The sequence below is a fragment of the Lethenteron reissneri genome, chromosome 28 (assembly GCF_015708825.2).
Source record: "Lethenteron reissneri isolate LAM-NWPU_2019-01 chromosome 28, ASM1570882v1, whole genome shotgun sequence".
In the NCBI taxonomy this organism is placed as follows: domain Eukaryota; kingdom Metazoa; phylum Chordata; class Hyperoartia; order Petromyzontiformes; family Petromyzontidae; genus Lethenteron; species Lethenteron reissneri.
In genome coordinates, this window is record NC_083806.1 from 8999529 (window position 1) to 9016498 (window position 16970).

At 49.1% G+C, this 16970-nt stretch overlaps 1 protein-coding gene across 2 annotated transcripts; it reads right to left on the minus strand.

Moving 5' to 3' along the window:
- Window positions 1-393: 393 nt before the first annotated feature.
- KCTD7 (potassium channel tetramerization domain containing 7) lies at window positions 394-15734 on the minus strand. Of its 2 annotated transcripts, none has more exons than XM_061561643.1 (4): window positions 15657-15734; window positions 4603-4967; window positions 3824-4002; window positions 394-1347 (listed from the first exon to the last, which is right to left on the minus strand). In XM_061561643.1, exons 2-4 carry the CDS (start codon window positions 4830-4832, stop codon window positions 902-904), a joined length of 855 nt encoding a protein of 284 aa, XP_061417627.1. In that variant the 5' UTR covers window positions 4833-4967; window positions 15657-15734; the 3' UTR covers window positions 394-901. The 2 variants fall into 2 exon arrangements, with proteins under 2 accessions (XP_061417627.1, XP_061417626.1); XM_061561642.1 differs by having other exon boundaries at window positions 4603-4832; window positions 15657-15733.
- Between the last annotated feature and the right edge of the window lie 1236 nt (window positions 15735-16970).

Genomic DNA, 16970 nt, shown 5'->3' on the forward strand with positions numbered 1-16970 from the left:
ACGAAGCTCGAAAACAAATATTTAGACTGGCAGCTGCTCCAAGGGAATACGAGGCGACCGAGCGCATTGCACAGGGGTCGGCAACCAAAATAACAAGAGCCTTTTTTTTTCAAATCGGCCCTTGAAAATTTCAAGAGCCGCAATACACGTGAACACAAGACGGTGGTCCTGAATAAATAACGTCACGGAGCGATCCTTGAAGAGCCGTACCTGGCTCCTGAGCCGCTGGTTGCCGACCTCCGGTACAGCACGTTACACAACGTGACACTCAATCAGGATTCGTCAGCTTTGTCTGGTCATTTCATACGGCCCCTGCCAGAAGCCGTGCCATGATCCCAGCCTCCACCTTCCCCTCCCTCCCTCCCAAGTTTTCTCAGCTTGGATGCTTAGGTGCTGCATGCATCTAGCCGCATCGGTGGATCGCACAGAGATGAAGGCTGTGTGAGACACCCACCTACAGGGGAATAGGGTTATACCCATATGAGGCAGTACAGCGAGTAGATTTCGTACAGGTTTATCCGTGTGCACGTCATCCCATTGTTACGTGCGTGGGTTCTCTCCCTCGTGCAAAATTACTCTATGTACACTTAGTAAAAGGCATCGGTCTAACATTCCAAAAGCAGGACCCTCATTGAGACTGAGTGAGGCTTTTCTGGGTAAACAGAGACATCATTCAATATATAATTACAATACGCGAACAAAAATAAAGGGCACAATATTTCTCCCTGCTTGAAAGATCAGATCGTTTGGCATCGACTCTTCACAACGCAGGGTAAAGCGGCATCCACCCGCGACACCCACCGAGGACCGGCGTCACACACGCCGGCACGGGGCTCACGCCACAGCCGGAGAGAGGACGCGCAGGCGGGTCCCCCCACCCCTTGCCGCCCCCTACCGAGGGTCACCACCACAGGATCTTGAACTCGTAGACGGGCCTCTTGCAGTAGTAGTGGCTCACCAGGTGCTTGTCGCACACACCGATGCACTGGTGCTCGGCGGAGATGCCGCGAGCCGCCAGGTCGCTCACCACGCAGTGCAGGAGGTCGTACACGTCCGCCACGGCCTGCCACGGCCCAAACGTCACGTCCACGTCGCACGAGTGGCGGAAGGCGGCGCGGCCGGCCGAGCCGACGTCCGCCCCGGCCCCGGGACCCTGTGCCATCGCCGCGCCCTCGAGGTTGAGAGCCATCGGGGGCCTTTCGAGCGCCAGCCGCCCCCCAAAGAGGGGTCGTTCGTACGGCGTGGCCGGCAGCTCCTCCTTGTAGACGCAGACGCGCAGCTTGGCGAAGCGCGCCCTGCGCTGGGCGGCGCGCTCGCGCGACACCGTGATCATGCGCTCCAGGTTCTCTGCAAGGGAGGGTGGCGTCCGAGTCTCCGCTTAACTGTGCTGTACGAGGCGTGCGTTGTCTCTGCTTGCAATGCAATTAAAATACAACTCGGGTTCAAATAGGATCGATGCAACTACTTTCTTTATTTGACCAGGTAAGGCCCACTGAGCGATATAGCTCTTTTTCAGAAGCGACCTGGCCACAAATGATAGCTCAACGAAGTGGCTTGTCATGTGGAAATGTATAGCAGCCAAATACTCTTAAACGCATGTTGATTCTAAATGTGGAGGGATAATAACTGGAGGAACCAGAAAAAAATCCACGCGAGCAGAGAGAACATGCAAACTCCAAATATACAGCAGGCATCAAGGGTTGGGATCGAACCCACGACCTCCTGTATACCAGGCGAAAGAGATAACATCTCGCCACCACTCAACACGCTGCGTAAAAATCAGAACACACGCATTTCGGAAAACCTCTGAATCCAGCGAGAGGGAATTCTATGTGAAGATACTTCGTAGACAGAAGAGAGTGGCAGGCAGGCGAGAAGTGCAAGGTAGGTGATGAGCCTGAACTTCAGCATGGGCAGGAAATTGGCTCTCCAGTTTGAAGAGGAGAGCCAAACTAAATCAGCTTAACTGAACCATTTTCACCTCACTGAATTTTGTTTTACTAATTTAAAATACCCCCTCCAGGTGATTTACATGCAATGTTTCGCATGTTTTAAATTGGTTACACAGAACCGGATTGATTTCCTTCATGTGAGAGAATAACACCGAGTTGCTGTATTGCTTCCTACAGAGACTTCGTTAGCCTCAAGGCGGATTGCTGTACGCACATGAGCCAGAAAAACTGCATCCGGTGATGGGTGTCTGGTACGAGTCTCCTGTCACAAATCAAAAGTAAAATTTGAAAAGGCAGCCATCCTAAGTGGCTTTGGATTTTCGCCCGCTACCCTTGGGATTATCGATACGTTCCTTCAGTTTGGCTTAAAATCGCCGCTTATGTTTAAATGGTGTTCTCATGTAAAGCGTGTTTCCATGGCAACAGTTTCCACGTTCCCTTAGCAACGTCCACCATGGTAACTGCTGCGAGCATCACGTGACCCCGTAATGTCGCGACGTCGCTGCCTCGCTAACATCCCGATACGGTGGTGTTGTACGGGTTAAATGTTATCGCTCGATTTAAAACACAATTACATTCATACTGGCACCTCACCGCAACCGCATCGCTTGAGCGTGCTATCGGGAGGGCGACAGTCAGGGGAATGCATTTGCCGCGGTTCTGCCCCTGGCTCTGAATGTGAGCTCCCACAACGCACTTGGCCCTTGGTCTATGAGGATAATTCAAGGATCTTTGAGGTCCCGCAAAGCCAAGGGTAATCTCGGGATCTTCGCTGGGATATTCTGGCATTACTGTAGTTCTGTAGAGTCATTGCCGATATGTTGCATTAGCTGCTGCTCTACTTCTTCATTCTTTCCACAAGTAACTGATGCCTTTTTCTTGCAAAATGTCCTGGGTTGTTTACAAAGCAGACGTTTGGACAATTTATTGCAATATATTCATAATAAACGTTTTTGGGTTAGATCGCGTTATTTATAAATGTGTCGTAACCCTCCACCACCCGACACGGCCAATCAGCAAAAAAGTGTCACGTTGACAAACGACAAATAGTTCACTGCTTTAGCCCACAGGTGTGTTGAAGCGTGAAACCACAACATTTAAATTTTTGAGTACGACGTTTCGCTGGTAATTGCATCCAGCATCATCGGGCAATTCGCCAGAATGGTGAGGCTCTGCTCTTGCTCCCGGTCTTAAATAGAGCAGCAGCAGGGTGACGTCATCATTTGTAAATGTTGTCGTTTCACGCTTCAACACACCGGTGGGCTAAAGCAGTGAACTATTTGTCTTTTGTTAACGTGACACTTTTTTGCTGATTGGCCGTGTCGGGTGGTGGAGGGTTACGACACATTTATAAATAACGCGATCTAACCCAAAAACGTTGATTATGAATAATATTGGTCGCGAAAGCCTACGTGTTAAACTTATTGCAATATAATTTGCTTGTTTCAGGCAACCAGTGTACCTGGAGAAAACCTCACGCACGCAAGGGTATAACGCTTAACATAATCCATACATTAGTCAACAACTTGCTGCTGTACTGTTACTTCGTCGACCATACTTCGCCACACTGGTCGGTGAATGTTGGTGAAGAGGGGAAGGGACCAGGACCAGTTCTGACATCACTCATCACTGATGTTAGTCGTGGCCAGGAATCTAACTCGGATCGTCAGGTTCATAGTGCAGTGATCATAACTTGCACAAGTTGTAAATATTGAAATTGATATTTGCTGCACGATTCTCTGCATGTAACTTGAGTCAGTGTAATTGATTTCAACAGGAGATTCACTTCGTGCCCAGTAGGAGAGGAGTTTCTCGGGCTCCGAGGTGAGGCTCACCGCTGCGGCAAGGCTCACCGCTGCGGAAAGGCTCACCGTTGTAGTATGGTAGAAGATCAAGGAAGGCCTGGCGCACACGCTCGCCTGCCAGGGGCTGCAGCGTCTCGAGGCAGGCGAGTAGAGGCTGCAGGCCGAAGTAGTGGGCCTCGCGGTGCACGCCGCGTGCGCGCTCGTGGCATGGGACCTCGCCGCTGCGCAGGAAGTTGAGGATGTCACTGTGGGGGGTGGGGGGGGCGACCGGGGAGCACAGGCACAGCTGGGTGGGATAGTCAGTGGCGACTGTCTATGTGGCCGCTCTACACGTGCAGTCACACCCGCACACCTTACTACGATCACACCTTATTTTTACGAGGTGTTGCCTTACCTGTGATTAGCACGGTTGGCTATGTACGGTGCGAAAGAAGTCCAACGTACATACATACATAGAAAATCATCGCCCCCCATACGATCAGAATAATGCCCATTTTTAGACCGGGTGCTGAGGTTGCCTTGTTACTGGGGGTGTCCTTTAAAATGTTTGACATGAGACGTGATGCCAAGCGCTTCGAGACATCTCGTCAAACAGGGCCACATCATATTTATCTCGATATGCTGCTCAATTTAAAGCTTTCGTGACTCATTCAGACGCTGTTTTCCCGACAGACCTGTTCTTCACCTGAGGACGGCTGCTTGCGTTGTGGCCAAAACGTCGTGAGAATTATTTAATGTTTTATTTTTATTATTTTATTATTTCCCTTCTACGTGACTTTACCGAAAGAACCAAGAAGATGTGCTGCTCAGCCCGTCCGTTCGTCCGTCCCTCCCGTTGAGCTCACCCAAAGTATGCGGGGTCGCGGTCAATGAAGAAGCGTCCCACGTGGTCTCGGGGCAGGCGGTGGCGCCCGCTGAACATGGCGGCCAGCATGGAGCCCTCGCAGCTGCGCAGCGTCGACAGCAGCGTGGCGAAGTGCGTGCCACCCACGTTCAGCTGCACCACCTCGGGGAAGACGGTCGCGGCGCCTGCCCACGCCGCCGCTGCCGCCTCGGCCGCCTGAGCGGCACACATCTGCAGCGGCGGTAGCGCGGCCGACGTTAGCTCACGGCGCTCGCCTGTCGGGGTGTGTCGAGTGGCGCCGCCGCCGCCGCCGCCGCCAGAAGTGCGCTCATCGCAAGAACTGTGAAGGGCTCGCAGTCAAAGGACCTGAACGTGGGAACGAAAGTTCACTTAAATCTGATTGTGGCAAAACCATGCCGATGTTTCCATCACCAGCAACGGGGCCCATTGCCGAAGCGATGTGCCCCCGCGCCCCTTTTGTCAGCGAGTTAACGTGACAGGGTCATCAGAGTTCCACAATTTTTATAAGAGAAGGTAATTAGACGAATGTTCTCTAATTATCCAGCATAGCCTCACTGAACATGATGACTCTTGATTTTAAGCTTTCGTGACTGCAGGAATCCATACTCTTTGGTTCTTTCGGTAAAGTCACGTAGGTAGAAAATAAAATAGATCACGACGTTTCGGGCGCAACACAAGCGTCCGTCATCAGGTGAGAAAGCTGATGACGGACGCTTGTGTTGCGCCCGAAACGTCGTGATCTATTTTATTTTATACCTACGTGACTTTACCGAAAGAACCAATGAGCATGAAGACTCTTGTTAAGGGAGGGTCCTGTATTGGGAAATGTCGCCAATGGCATCAATGAGCTTTGCAGGAGGAAACCGGAATAATGAAACTGGGGTACCGAGTAGGCCTTGGCAAGGTAAGGTAAAAGTGTAAAAACAACGGGCCTACCTTTACCCTACCTTTTACCTTACCACAATACAATCACTCTACCCTACCTTTTACCCTTTAGCAGGTAAGGTAAAAGGTCAAAAGCAACGAGCCTACTTTTTACCCTACCCTTTACCCTTACCCCTTGGCATGTCGACACCTTTACCCTTTTACCCGGTAAAAAGGGTACAATTACCTTACCTTGCCGAGGCCTAGTACCGAGGAAAGCCCACGCATACAAAGGGAAATAATACCAGGAAGCTCCGCGCAGATAGTTGAATCACGGCCACGAGCAGTGACAAATCGCTGGGGGTGAACCGTTACATTCCTACGGGACAGCCTTTGAGTGGTTCGCGCCACCAAAATGCAGTCGCCATTTAAGCAGCTGCACAGAGCGAGAGGTCAGGACGACAAGAGCACAGCGATGTCACCATTCTCCCCCAAAAGCCACAGGGCCTCCCAGCCACAGCAGATCAGAGGTCGCAACCGGGTACCCGATACCCGTACCCTACCCGATACCCGGCTACCCGTACCCGGCCGGGTACGGGTACCCGTTTGCGACCCTGGTGCGGCCCGGTACGGGTACGGGTAGACTGTGAGTCACTGGTGAGTAACCGTTTGTCACTCATTTCCCAACGTCTTGTCTCTTCTCACAATTCAAGTTCCTAGAATCAACCCACCCGCGCCTGCAACATGGCTTCATCCTAGAGGTCGCAATCAGGTACCGGCCGGGTACGGGTACCTGTTTGCGACCCTGGTGCGGCCGGGTACGGGTAAGGAATCAAAACCCGTTTGCGACCTCTGCCCAAAAGCCTCAGGGCCTCCCAGCCACAGCAGTTCCTGCTGATGAGGAGCGAAGCAGTCTCTCTGTCCGTCGCTGGCAAATTGCAATGTGCAGGCTTAGCCCGGGTGCTTTTTTAATTACAGTAAACGGCAATAGGAAAGAGACAAGCGGATTGGGCAAGGGCATCCCTTCTTCTCTGCTAAGTCCCAAACTTACTTCAGCAAACACCGCTTGTTCCGTCACTCGGCCTGTGTCAGGAGATTCGGCAGCTTAGGCTATTTGAAGGAAGGCGGAATCCCCGTGCTCCCCCTTCCCACGCAGCGGATTTCCAGCCCAGGGCAACCACCGGGTCAACGGTTTGGTTCCAACAAGCGTCGTGAGGTAATGAGGACCTACACTGCAGTGACACAATGTCCTGAGTTTGGCACAATAAAACTATTCTAAGTTGTACGAGTAAAGCCGCCACATCTTATTGTTCACCTCAATACCGGACGATGAGCCGGTTGAGAACGGTTATCTTTCGCAAAAACCTGTAATCCATCATGAAGACACGAGTCGCTCACTGTCCGTGTTTGGTTGTTATTTACAAAGGCATATCTCCGATGCAAGCGCTGTTGCCGTCACCCCAAGTGAGGACACTTAGCCAATCCCTCCACGCAGTGGTACAGGGACCCACACTTTAACCCACCACTAGCAATGTAACAATTGATACAATATTGCGGCGTACCATTTTTATTGCCAGGAACACATACGCTACGTCTGATTAAGAAACCTGGACAACACTTTAGCCACCCCAATCCAGAGTGGAACCCAGAAACTCTCTTTCTCTGCAATGCGTGTCTTGCGGACATAAACTCGTAGATGTGGCCGGGTGCGCTGCACGCTCGCAAAGGAAGCCACGGCATCTTCTTGGTTCTTTCGGTAAAGTAACGTAGAAGGGAAATAATAAAATAATAAAAATAAAACATAATAAAATACAATTCTCTCGACGTTTCGGCCACAACGCAAGCAGCCGTCCTCAGGTGAAGAACAGGTCGTGAGAATTGTATTTTATTATGTTTAATTTGTATTGTTTTATTATTTCCCTTCTACGTGACTTTACCGAAAGAACCAAGAAGATGAATCCCTGCAGTCACGAAAGCTTTAAATCGAAGCCACGGCAGTTACGTGTGCCGTGTGTGCCAACGAGGGAAGCGGTCCACAAACACGCAAAGTGTGCACTATATCCGCAATCATGTCGATAACAATAACGACAATTTCTATAGCGCCGGCACATGGCAAGTCATCACAAGAGCACTGTGTGCCAGGGTTTCTCCTCTCGCCTTACCACGGCGGTCTGCTGCATGTCAGAGGAATGAACCAGCTGCCATTCCTGCATCCGGCGATTGCCGAGTTAAAAAATGAAAGTCATTTCCTCCTAAATTCTTCCACGCAGCCAGGCTAATGGTCTCAGCCGTTAGAGAAAACACACACAGACTTATAATTCAGAAGTTTCACTTTAGCCAGCATATGTGTCATGCCCATTTTATAGAGAGGACACTGATGTGAGGATGAATACTGGAGATTAACAATGAATCCCCCAAGCAATGTGGTCACATGTTACAAGTTGGGGGGGTCACAATTGAATTCAATAATGGGTATTTTTTTTATAATGCGGTGTATGGTAGCACCCAAAGTGCTTGCCCCAAATGAACCACAACACCTTGCAGATCTCGTCAAGGAGCATAAACGATCACACAAACTCTGGTCATTCTCGCAGCAGCAGTAGCAGCTTTTGGCTAACCATCGAACAGATATGGTCACTGCATCACGTGCTTTCAGATGCGCTTTTGCGGCCATCTGCAATGCTCTTCCTACCGATATTAGGAAGCCACTGGAGCTGTACACTTTTAAAACTAGATTGGAAACTAATTTCTTTACAACCGATGTTTGTGTTTCGTTTGTTGTCCTTCCCCCGCACCTCCGATTAGCACAGTTGGCTACGTGCGGTGCGAAAGATATTCAACATATAGAAACACTTATAGAAACTTTGAAATTACATGACTTGTACAGCAATAGAATTTGCAACACACAAACACTGACACCCACACAAAGCTGGTGCCATTCTGCTCTGGAAGTCTATTACAAAGTAGGCGAATGCTGCCCACAGTTGAGTGGGAAACACATGGAAACACACGAAATCACATGAAATCACATGGACTCACATGGCAACACATGGAAACACACGAAATCACATGGAATCACTTAGAAACACATGGAAACACACGAAATCACATGGAAACAGTTGCTGAGATCAGCTGGAATACGATTTTGGTGGCCGACATGCCAAGGTCCCCGAAGCAAAATGGCAATGACACGTGGTATATTCAGAGAAATTCATTTCAAAGGCAATGTTTCCTCTGAAAGTTAATTCCAGGGGAAACCTGGGATTGATGGAAACATTTTCTAATAATTAAATATTTTTACACGCTTTGCGGTGACTGTTTTTCAGCATCGTCTTTGGGGGTTTTTTCCCCTTTATTTTATGATCAATTGGAAACCAAACTTGGCAGCAAATCCTGCACTCTATGGAAGCTGTGACCAAATTTAATTTCCTTTACAGAGTTTAGAGCCTGCCGAGTTATAGATTTCTTGGTTATCTCTACAATAAACAATAGACCGTTATCAAGTGTAATATAGTTGAAATCAAGTAGAAGTAGTAAATCATTTGGAATGTGGCCTTTAACTCTGGCAGACATTGGAAAGACGCTACGAATTAAAGATACTGTACATTGCACAAAGCTCTTAGACTGCAGACACATGTCTAGCTTCGGGCTGTCTGAGACATGGGCGTGAGAAAATACAGGCGTTCTGCTCCAGTGACACTGCTAAACACATGTAAAAACACATGGAAAGTGGTGCAAGTTAAATTGCTATATTGCCATAATGAAGCACCCACTGCGATCACATTTCTGTTTAGGTATAATATTCCAATAATTCCTGTTGTAATGGTAACATCGGTCAAATAATATTGAGTGATGCACGCTGCTAAATGAATGGATGGCCCAGCCTGAGGTCCGGCCCAGTTAATGGTGCACATTGCCGAGCCCGACTTCGGAGCGAATCGACCGTGGACCTGAGTGGACCACATTGTGGCCCTGAATTAATATCACGTGTGGATAGGCGTCGGACCTCTGTTTAATGTAAAAAAGTGCAGATTGGACATTGACATTTCGATTTAAAGCTTTCGTGACTGCAGGGATTCATCTTCTTGGTTCTTTCGGTAAAGTCACGTAGAAGGGAAATAATAAAATAGTAATAAAATAAAAAAACATAATAAAATAATTCTCACGACGTTTCGGCCACAACGCAAGCGGCCGTCCTCAGGTGAAGAACAAGTCTGTCGAGAAGACAGAGTCTGACAAGACCTGTTCTTCACCTGAGGACGGCTGCTTGCGTTGTGGCCGAAACGTCGTGAGAATTATTTTATTATGTTTTATTTTTATTAATTTATTTCCCTTCTACGTGACTTTACCGAAAGACCCAAGAAAATGGACATTGACACTAAGTTGGTCGGTGACATGGCCAAGCCCGATTTCTGGCCGAGCGATGCACGATGTTTATACTGTTGTAAAAACAATATTGTTTTTTTTCTTAGTCACGTGAATGTTTTGCTGCTACAGTAACAATGCAAATGATAGTTAATATAGGTGATGGTAAGGCGATTGGTAAAGATGTATTATTTGATGGTTGAGTCTTGTGAATAAAGCACGATTAGTTATTAATGGTGACTCGTAGGTGACACTTAACCTCATAATTTATCATGAACAATTCAGAATGACTGAATATATTGATAATTATGGATATGAATAATTCAGGATGACATTGATGGGTCGTGTTTTTTTTATATATATGGTAATTGTTTAATGTTGTGTTAGCATCTTACCCCGAGCTCTCATACTCTGATGGTGCATTGTCTTTGAGTTGTACGCCTTTTGGCGTCATCTGGTCCAACACCATATGAGACTAGGCACTAAGGAAAGCTGCCTCGGCTGTGGACCAATCAACTTCAAGGACAGTGCATACATTATCAGAGTTATGTTTTTTATTTGCATTACGACTGCAGGTATTGTGGTCTATGCAAACATGACTCCTTGTAAAAAAAGGTGTCAGTTTTGTTGCCAGATAAAAGGGTAAAAACAACAATTATCATATTTTTTATTCTGGCAAATGAGGTTCCAATGATGTGTTCGCATCGTTACACATAAAGGGAGCCACGTGGAGCACTGAGATGTTGCGAGTGAATAGGAGTGCAGCATCTACCGGGCCGTGATGACACCCAGTGTCATCACGTTACATCTCCTTTTCATGGGGCAAATAAAACAAGCACCATCGGGCCTCACCATCATCGTCATCTCCTGGAGAACTCCCTGTGTGGGGTGGCGGATGTGTGAGTGCGGCGTGCTGCAACATCGGAGACATCAGAGTCGAAGCGAGAAAACGACGCGCGGTGTTATTGGAACACGTTCACATTTTGATTTGACAGCAAGAACCACCACCCCTGTCTTTCTCAGCGAAGATCACAGCCAGAAGGACGGGACACAATGCATGTGGAGAGCGGTAGTGGTAGCAGTGTACAAATCCGGCGACCCGAGCTCGATTACCGCTCACGGCCAACGCCAGTGACGATTATTTGAACCATTCCCGGGCCTCCCCTAGGTCGACTCAGCGTCAAATGTCTTTTCTTGGATTTTCTGTTTGCACATAGTCACATAGTCAAATTAAGATGTTTTCTTGTTAATGTTTTTGTTTGTTGCGGGTGCACCCGATTCAAGAGCCGAATGGCTCACAGTGCCGTACCAAATAAATGAAACTGAAAACTGAACTGAAAATGAGTACCTCGTGCGGTGTGTCAACATCACCACTGGGAAGACAAACGCAGCCGGGCGTGGTGCTGGCCACCCATCCCCTTCGTGTGCTGTGCTGGCCTTCATAGGTGCTCTCGAACAGCACTTGCTCCTACAGTCTGGCAAAGCTATATGGTGGGGGGGGGGGGGGTCTTGTGTGTTGAACTTCTTTCACACCCTACGTAGCCAACCCGTGCTAATCGGAGGTGCGTGGGTTACACATGCATACTTTGGTAATTCAAGCAGAAAATGCCGTGAACGGCACGCTAAATTGTTTAGTCGTGAGCACACTGACCGCCAGTCATGTGCATTGAGCACTGAGGTATGAAGGTATGAAGGCCACCTCATTCGTCGTAATGCAGCAAGGGCATGTGAAATGTGTTCAAACTCAATGCTGTTATTGTTCCGATTCTGCACTTGTTCTTCACTTGTTCATAATCAACGTTTTTGGGTTAGATCGCGTTATTTATAAATGTGTCGTAACCCTCCACCACCCGACACGGCCAATCAGTAAATAAAGTGTCACGTTGACAAAAGACAAATAGTTCACTGCTTTAGCCCACCGGTGTGTTGAAGCGTGAAAGCACAACATTTACAATTTTTGAGTAGTACGACGTTTCGCTGGTAATTGCATCCAGCATCATCGGGCAATTCGCCAGAATGGTAAGGCTCATGCGTACAGCAGTTTTACAATTGGCTGCGCAAGTGCACGTTCAAGTAAATATACGACAGAATAATTGATTATATGCGGTTTGAATATTCAACATCGCTTTGTCAATGCACTGCTTTTTTGATGGCCTCCCCATGGCCTTGTCTGTCGTGGGGTCGTTTTGACCGTAGATCTACCACAATAGTCTGTACGGCTTCGTGAAGGGGAGAGATGTTAGGGGCCGTCCATAAATGACGTCACGCGATTTTGGACGATTTTTGACCCCCCCCCCCTCGTCACACGGCGTCACAAAAGTCAGACCCCCCCCCTCAAATATGACGTCACAAAGCTCTGTCCCGCCCCCCCCCAAAATAAAGCATTGCTTCAAATCTCTTTAAACTATTGTCATTGTAGTGCGTATTTAATGTGCCGCTGCACTCTGATGTTGTAGGAGAAAACATTTATTAAAAAGTCTATTTCATTAAGTAGAACGTGTTGTCTATATTTATTTAAAGTTGCGAATTTTGATGTGACGTCAAATTTCTCAAACATCCCCCCCCCCTCATCACACATCGTCACAAATGTCTGACCCCCCCCACCCCACCCCTAGGTACGTGACGTCATTTATGGACGGCCCCATAACAACCTCGCCTGGTATACAGGAGGTCGGAGTTTGCAAGTGTCTCTGTGGCGTGGATTTTTTTTCTCCTCCGGGTCCTCCGGTTTTTCTCTCCACATTTAGACACAAGCGACCTGGTCTTGGTTCTTTCGGTAAAGTCACGTAGAAGGGAAATAATAAAATAATAAAAATAAAACATAACAAAATACAATTCTCACGACGTTTCGGCCACAACGCAAGCAGCCGTCCTCAGGTGAAGAACAGGGCTGTCGGAAAGACAGCGTCCGAATGAACGCCACCAAGCTTGGCAGTGTATATTGGTTTTTGTGAAAAACCTTACTAATTGGCTGTCGGGTTTAACGAAACATTTATATTCACTCGATCTAACCCAAAAAAAGCCTCTATATTATGGATATAGGTTGCGAAATCCCACGTGGTGTTCAACTGATAATTGATAAGACATCAATTCGGAGGCATGCAGGCGGCAAAGGCGAGGGCTTGATGATTGGTAGTCCACAAATGGTCACCTTTGAGAAGTGTGCGAGAGATGGAACCACTGGACCCCTGATGAGATCGATAATCGTTAAATTATTGGAAGAACTTCATGTCCGTAGAGAAAAGCCATCAAATCATCTTTCAGATGAGGAAGGGAAATCCTGCACCCTTGGTATAGAATAAGTGTAACCCGTAAAAACAAAGTTTTTCACTATAAATCCTTTATATGCGTGGCGGCTAAAGTCCTCCCGTCCTCTGGCTTGAGATGGCTGCCACCTATGGGTCAGATGATTGTCTGCCACCATTAAGCAATTGGTAATTAAATATTTTATTTGTTTTCCCTAAAAAGTGTAAAATTTTGGAGAAAATTTTTTTCACGAACATTAATTGTCTCGCACAACGAGTCTGTGTGCAAAATGTCAGCTCGATTGGATCACGGGAAGTGGGTTAAAAAACGACCGAAAGATTTGCACGGTCGTAAGCAAGCACGCAAGCAAGCGAACTTAATATAAAGGATTTAAAAAGAGAGAAAACGTGGCCGGAATTGTTTACTAAATGCTTACACGGAAATGAAATACTGTGACCTCAATCATGTAATGACCCAAACACACAATAGCAAGTGTAAACATTGTCAGATACGTTGCATACAGACACCTAACTTATTGAAGACATACACAAGACATGTATGAACCCACACATCATTCTCATGTTTGCTGTAATGCGCACAATGCATATGACATGCTAGAGAGTAGCAATACATGTATGTAAACATATATACAATAGTATAAGATACTGTATACACATAAAACTCAGACATCACAAAAAAACACACAAGCATCATGTACACGCTTATCACACACAAACAATACACAAACACTTCACACAGTAATGAACACACTTATTACAATCACTGCACACACATTCATGTACACACATCAAACACACGAAACACACATACTAATAAACACTCTTGTTACAAAAACTACACACAAATGAGCACACACATAACACCATCACTGCACCTACGCATACTAAACACACACACTAACACACACTTTACAAAAACAACACACAAATTAACACACTTATGTCAAACACTGCACCACACTCATGAACACACATTAAACACACACGAATGTACACGTACTGCAAACACTACACACAAACGAACACACGCTTATCACAAATAATGCACACACACTCATGCACACACATTAAACACACGCTAACACACACTTCATACAAACACTACACACAAATTAACATACTTACGCATGTACACACTGCACACACATTAAACACACACTAATAGACACGTAATACAAACACTACACACACTGCACACACACGTATGCATGAACCTACTGTATCGTCACACGTGCACACACACACGTGTACATGAACCTACTGTATCGTCACACGTGCACACACACACCGTGTACATGAACCTACTGTATCGTCACACGTGCACACACACACGTGTGCATGAACCTACTGTATCGTTACACGTGCACACACACACGTGTGCATGAACCTACTGTATCGTTACACGTGCACACACACACGTGTGCATGAACCTACTGATTGTAATCATCGCAATGATTGTCACTGCGACGTGAACGCCTGCGTGGATACACAGTAACGCACTGTACCATGTTGCAAACCCGTACAGTGCGCCGCGTTCAATACACGCGTGCAAATTAGACAACACAACACACACACAGTGTGTACGTACACACACAGTGTGTACACACAGTGTCTACACACACAGGCAGTGTGTACACACACAGGCAGTGTGTGTGTACACACACACAGTGTGTACACACACACAGGCAGTGTGTACACACACACAGTGTATACACACACAGTGTGTACACACAGTGTCTACACACACAGGCAGTGTGTACACACACACAGTGTATACACACACAGTGTATACACACACACAGTGTGTACACACACAGTGTATACACACACACAGTGTGTACACACACAGGCAGTGTGTACACACACAGTGTATACACACACAGGCAGTGTGTACACACACACAGTGTATACACACACAGTGTATACACACACACAGTGTGTACACACACAGGCAGTGTGTACACACACAGTGTATACACACACAGGCAGTGTGTACACACACAGTGTATACACACACAGGCAGTGTGTACACACACACAGTGTATACACACAGTGTATACACACACACAGGCAGTGTGTACACACACACAGTATACACACAGTGTACACACAGAGGTAGTGTGTACACACAGGCAGTGCACACAGAGGCAGTGTGTGTACACTGTATACACACACACACCGCACACACAACACTCAACACAAGAACTGCTCTGTACACAGCGCATATGAAACGTGCATCACGTTACACAAACGTGTCCCGTACTTACATGCGGATTCGGTGCAGCGTATGCGCACGTCTATGTTGTACACACACACACACATTGTGTACTGTACTTACACACACGTACACACACGTACACACATACACACATTGTACATAAATACAAACACACGCGCGTACAGTTGACACGTGCATACAACATAGGCAGCACTGTACACGAGCCACGACGACATTTGCCCCACGAAAAGTGGTGCCCTGAAGCCAACGTCGCCCGCGTGCCAGGCTAGGTGCACCCGGGAGGGCCACGTGTTTAGTCACCTGGCTGTGTCCGCCACGCGGCGTCTCTCGCTCTTCTCTCCCGAGCTCCATGGCTCCAGCCTCGCAGCCTCCTCCTCCTCCTCTTCACTCACTAGCCCCCTCTCCTAGCCCCTCCCAGCCCCCCTCCCAGCCTCTTCTCTCTTCCTCCCAGCCCCCCTCCCTTCCTCCCAGCCCCCCTCACAGCCAGCAGACACATCACATCACGGCCACGCACAGCACGCCCGCCAACCCTCACGAAGTTTGTGCAACGCGGAATCATCGCCAGTGTCACGGAGGGCTCCCTGCTCCCTCCCTGCCCCCCACACACACACACACTGCACCCCCCCCCCACACACACACACACTGCACCCCCCCCCACACACACACACTGCCCCCCCCCCACACACACACACTGCCCCCCCCCCCCCACACACACACACTGCCCCCCCCCACATACACACACACTGCCCCCCCCACACACACACACTGCCCCCCCCCCCCGGGACACACTGCCCCCCCACCCCACACACACTGCACCCCCCCCCCACACACACACACTGCCCCCCCCCACACACTGCCCCCCCCCACACACACACTTGCACCCCCCCCCCCCCACACACACACACTGCACCCCCCACCCCACACACACACACTGCCCCCCCCCCCACACACACACACTGCACCCCCCCCCCCACACACACACACTGCCCCCCCCCCACACACACACACTGCCCCCCCCCCACACACTGCCCCCGCACACACACACATGCACCCCCCCCCACACACACACACTGCCCCCACCACATACACACAACACTGCCCCCCCCCACACACACACACTGCCCCCCCCCCCGGGTACACACTGTCCCCCCACCCCACACACACTGGCCCCCCCCCCACACACACACACTGCCCACCCCACACACACTTGCCCCCCCCCACACACACACACACTGCCCCCCCCCCACACACTGCCCCCACACACACACACTGCCCCCCCACACACACACTGCCCCCCCCACACTGCCCCCCCCCCACACTGGCCCCCCCCCACACTGCCCCCCACACACACACTGCCCCCCCACACACACATTGCCCCCCCACACACACACACTGCCCCCCCACACACACTGCCCCCCCCACACACTGCCCCCCCCCCACACTGCCCCCACACACTGCCCCCACACACTGCCCCCCACACACACACTGCCACCCCCCACACACACTGCCCCCCCCCACACACACACACTGCCACCCCCCCACACACTGCCCCCCCCCCACACACACACTGCACCCCCCCCCACACACACACACTGCCCCCCCCCACACACTGCC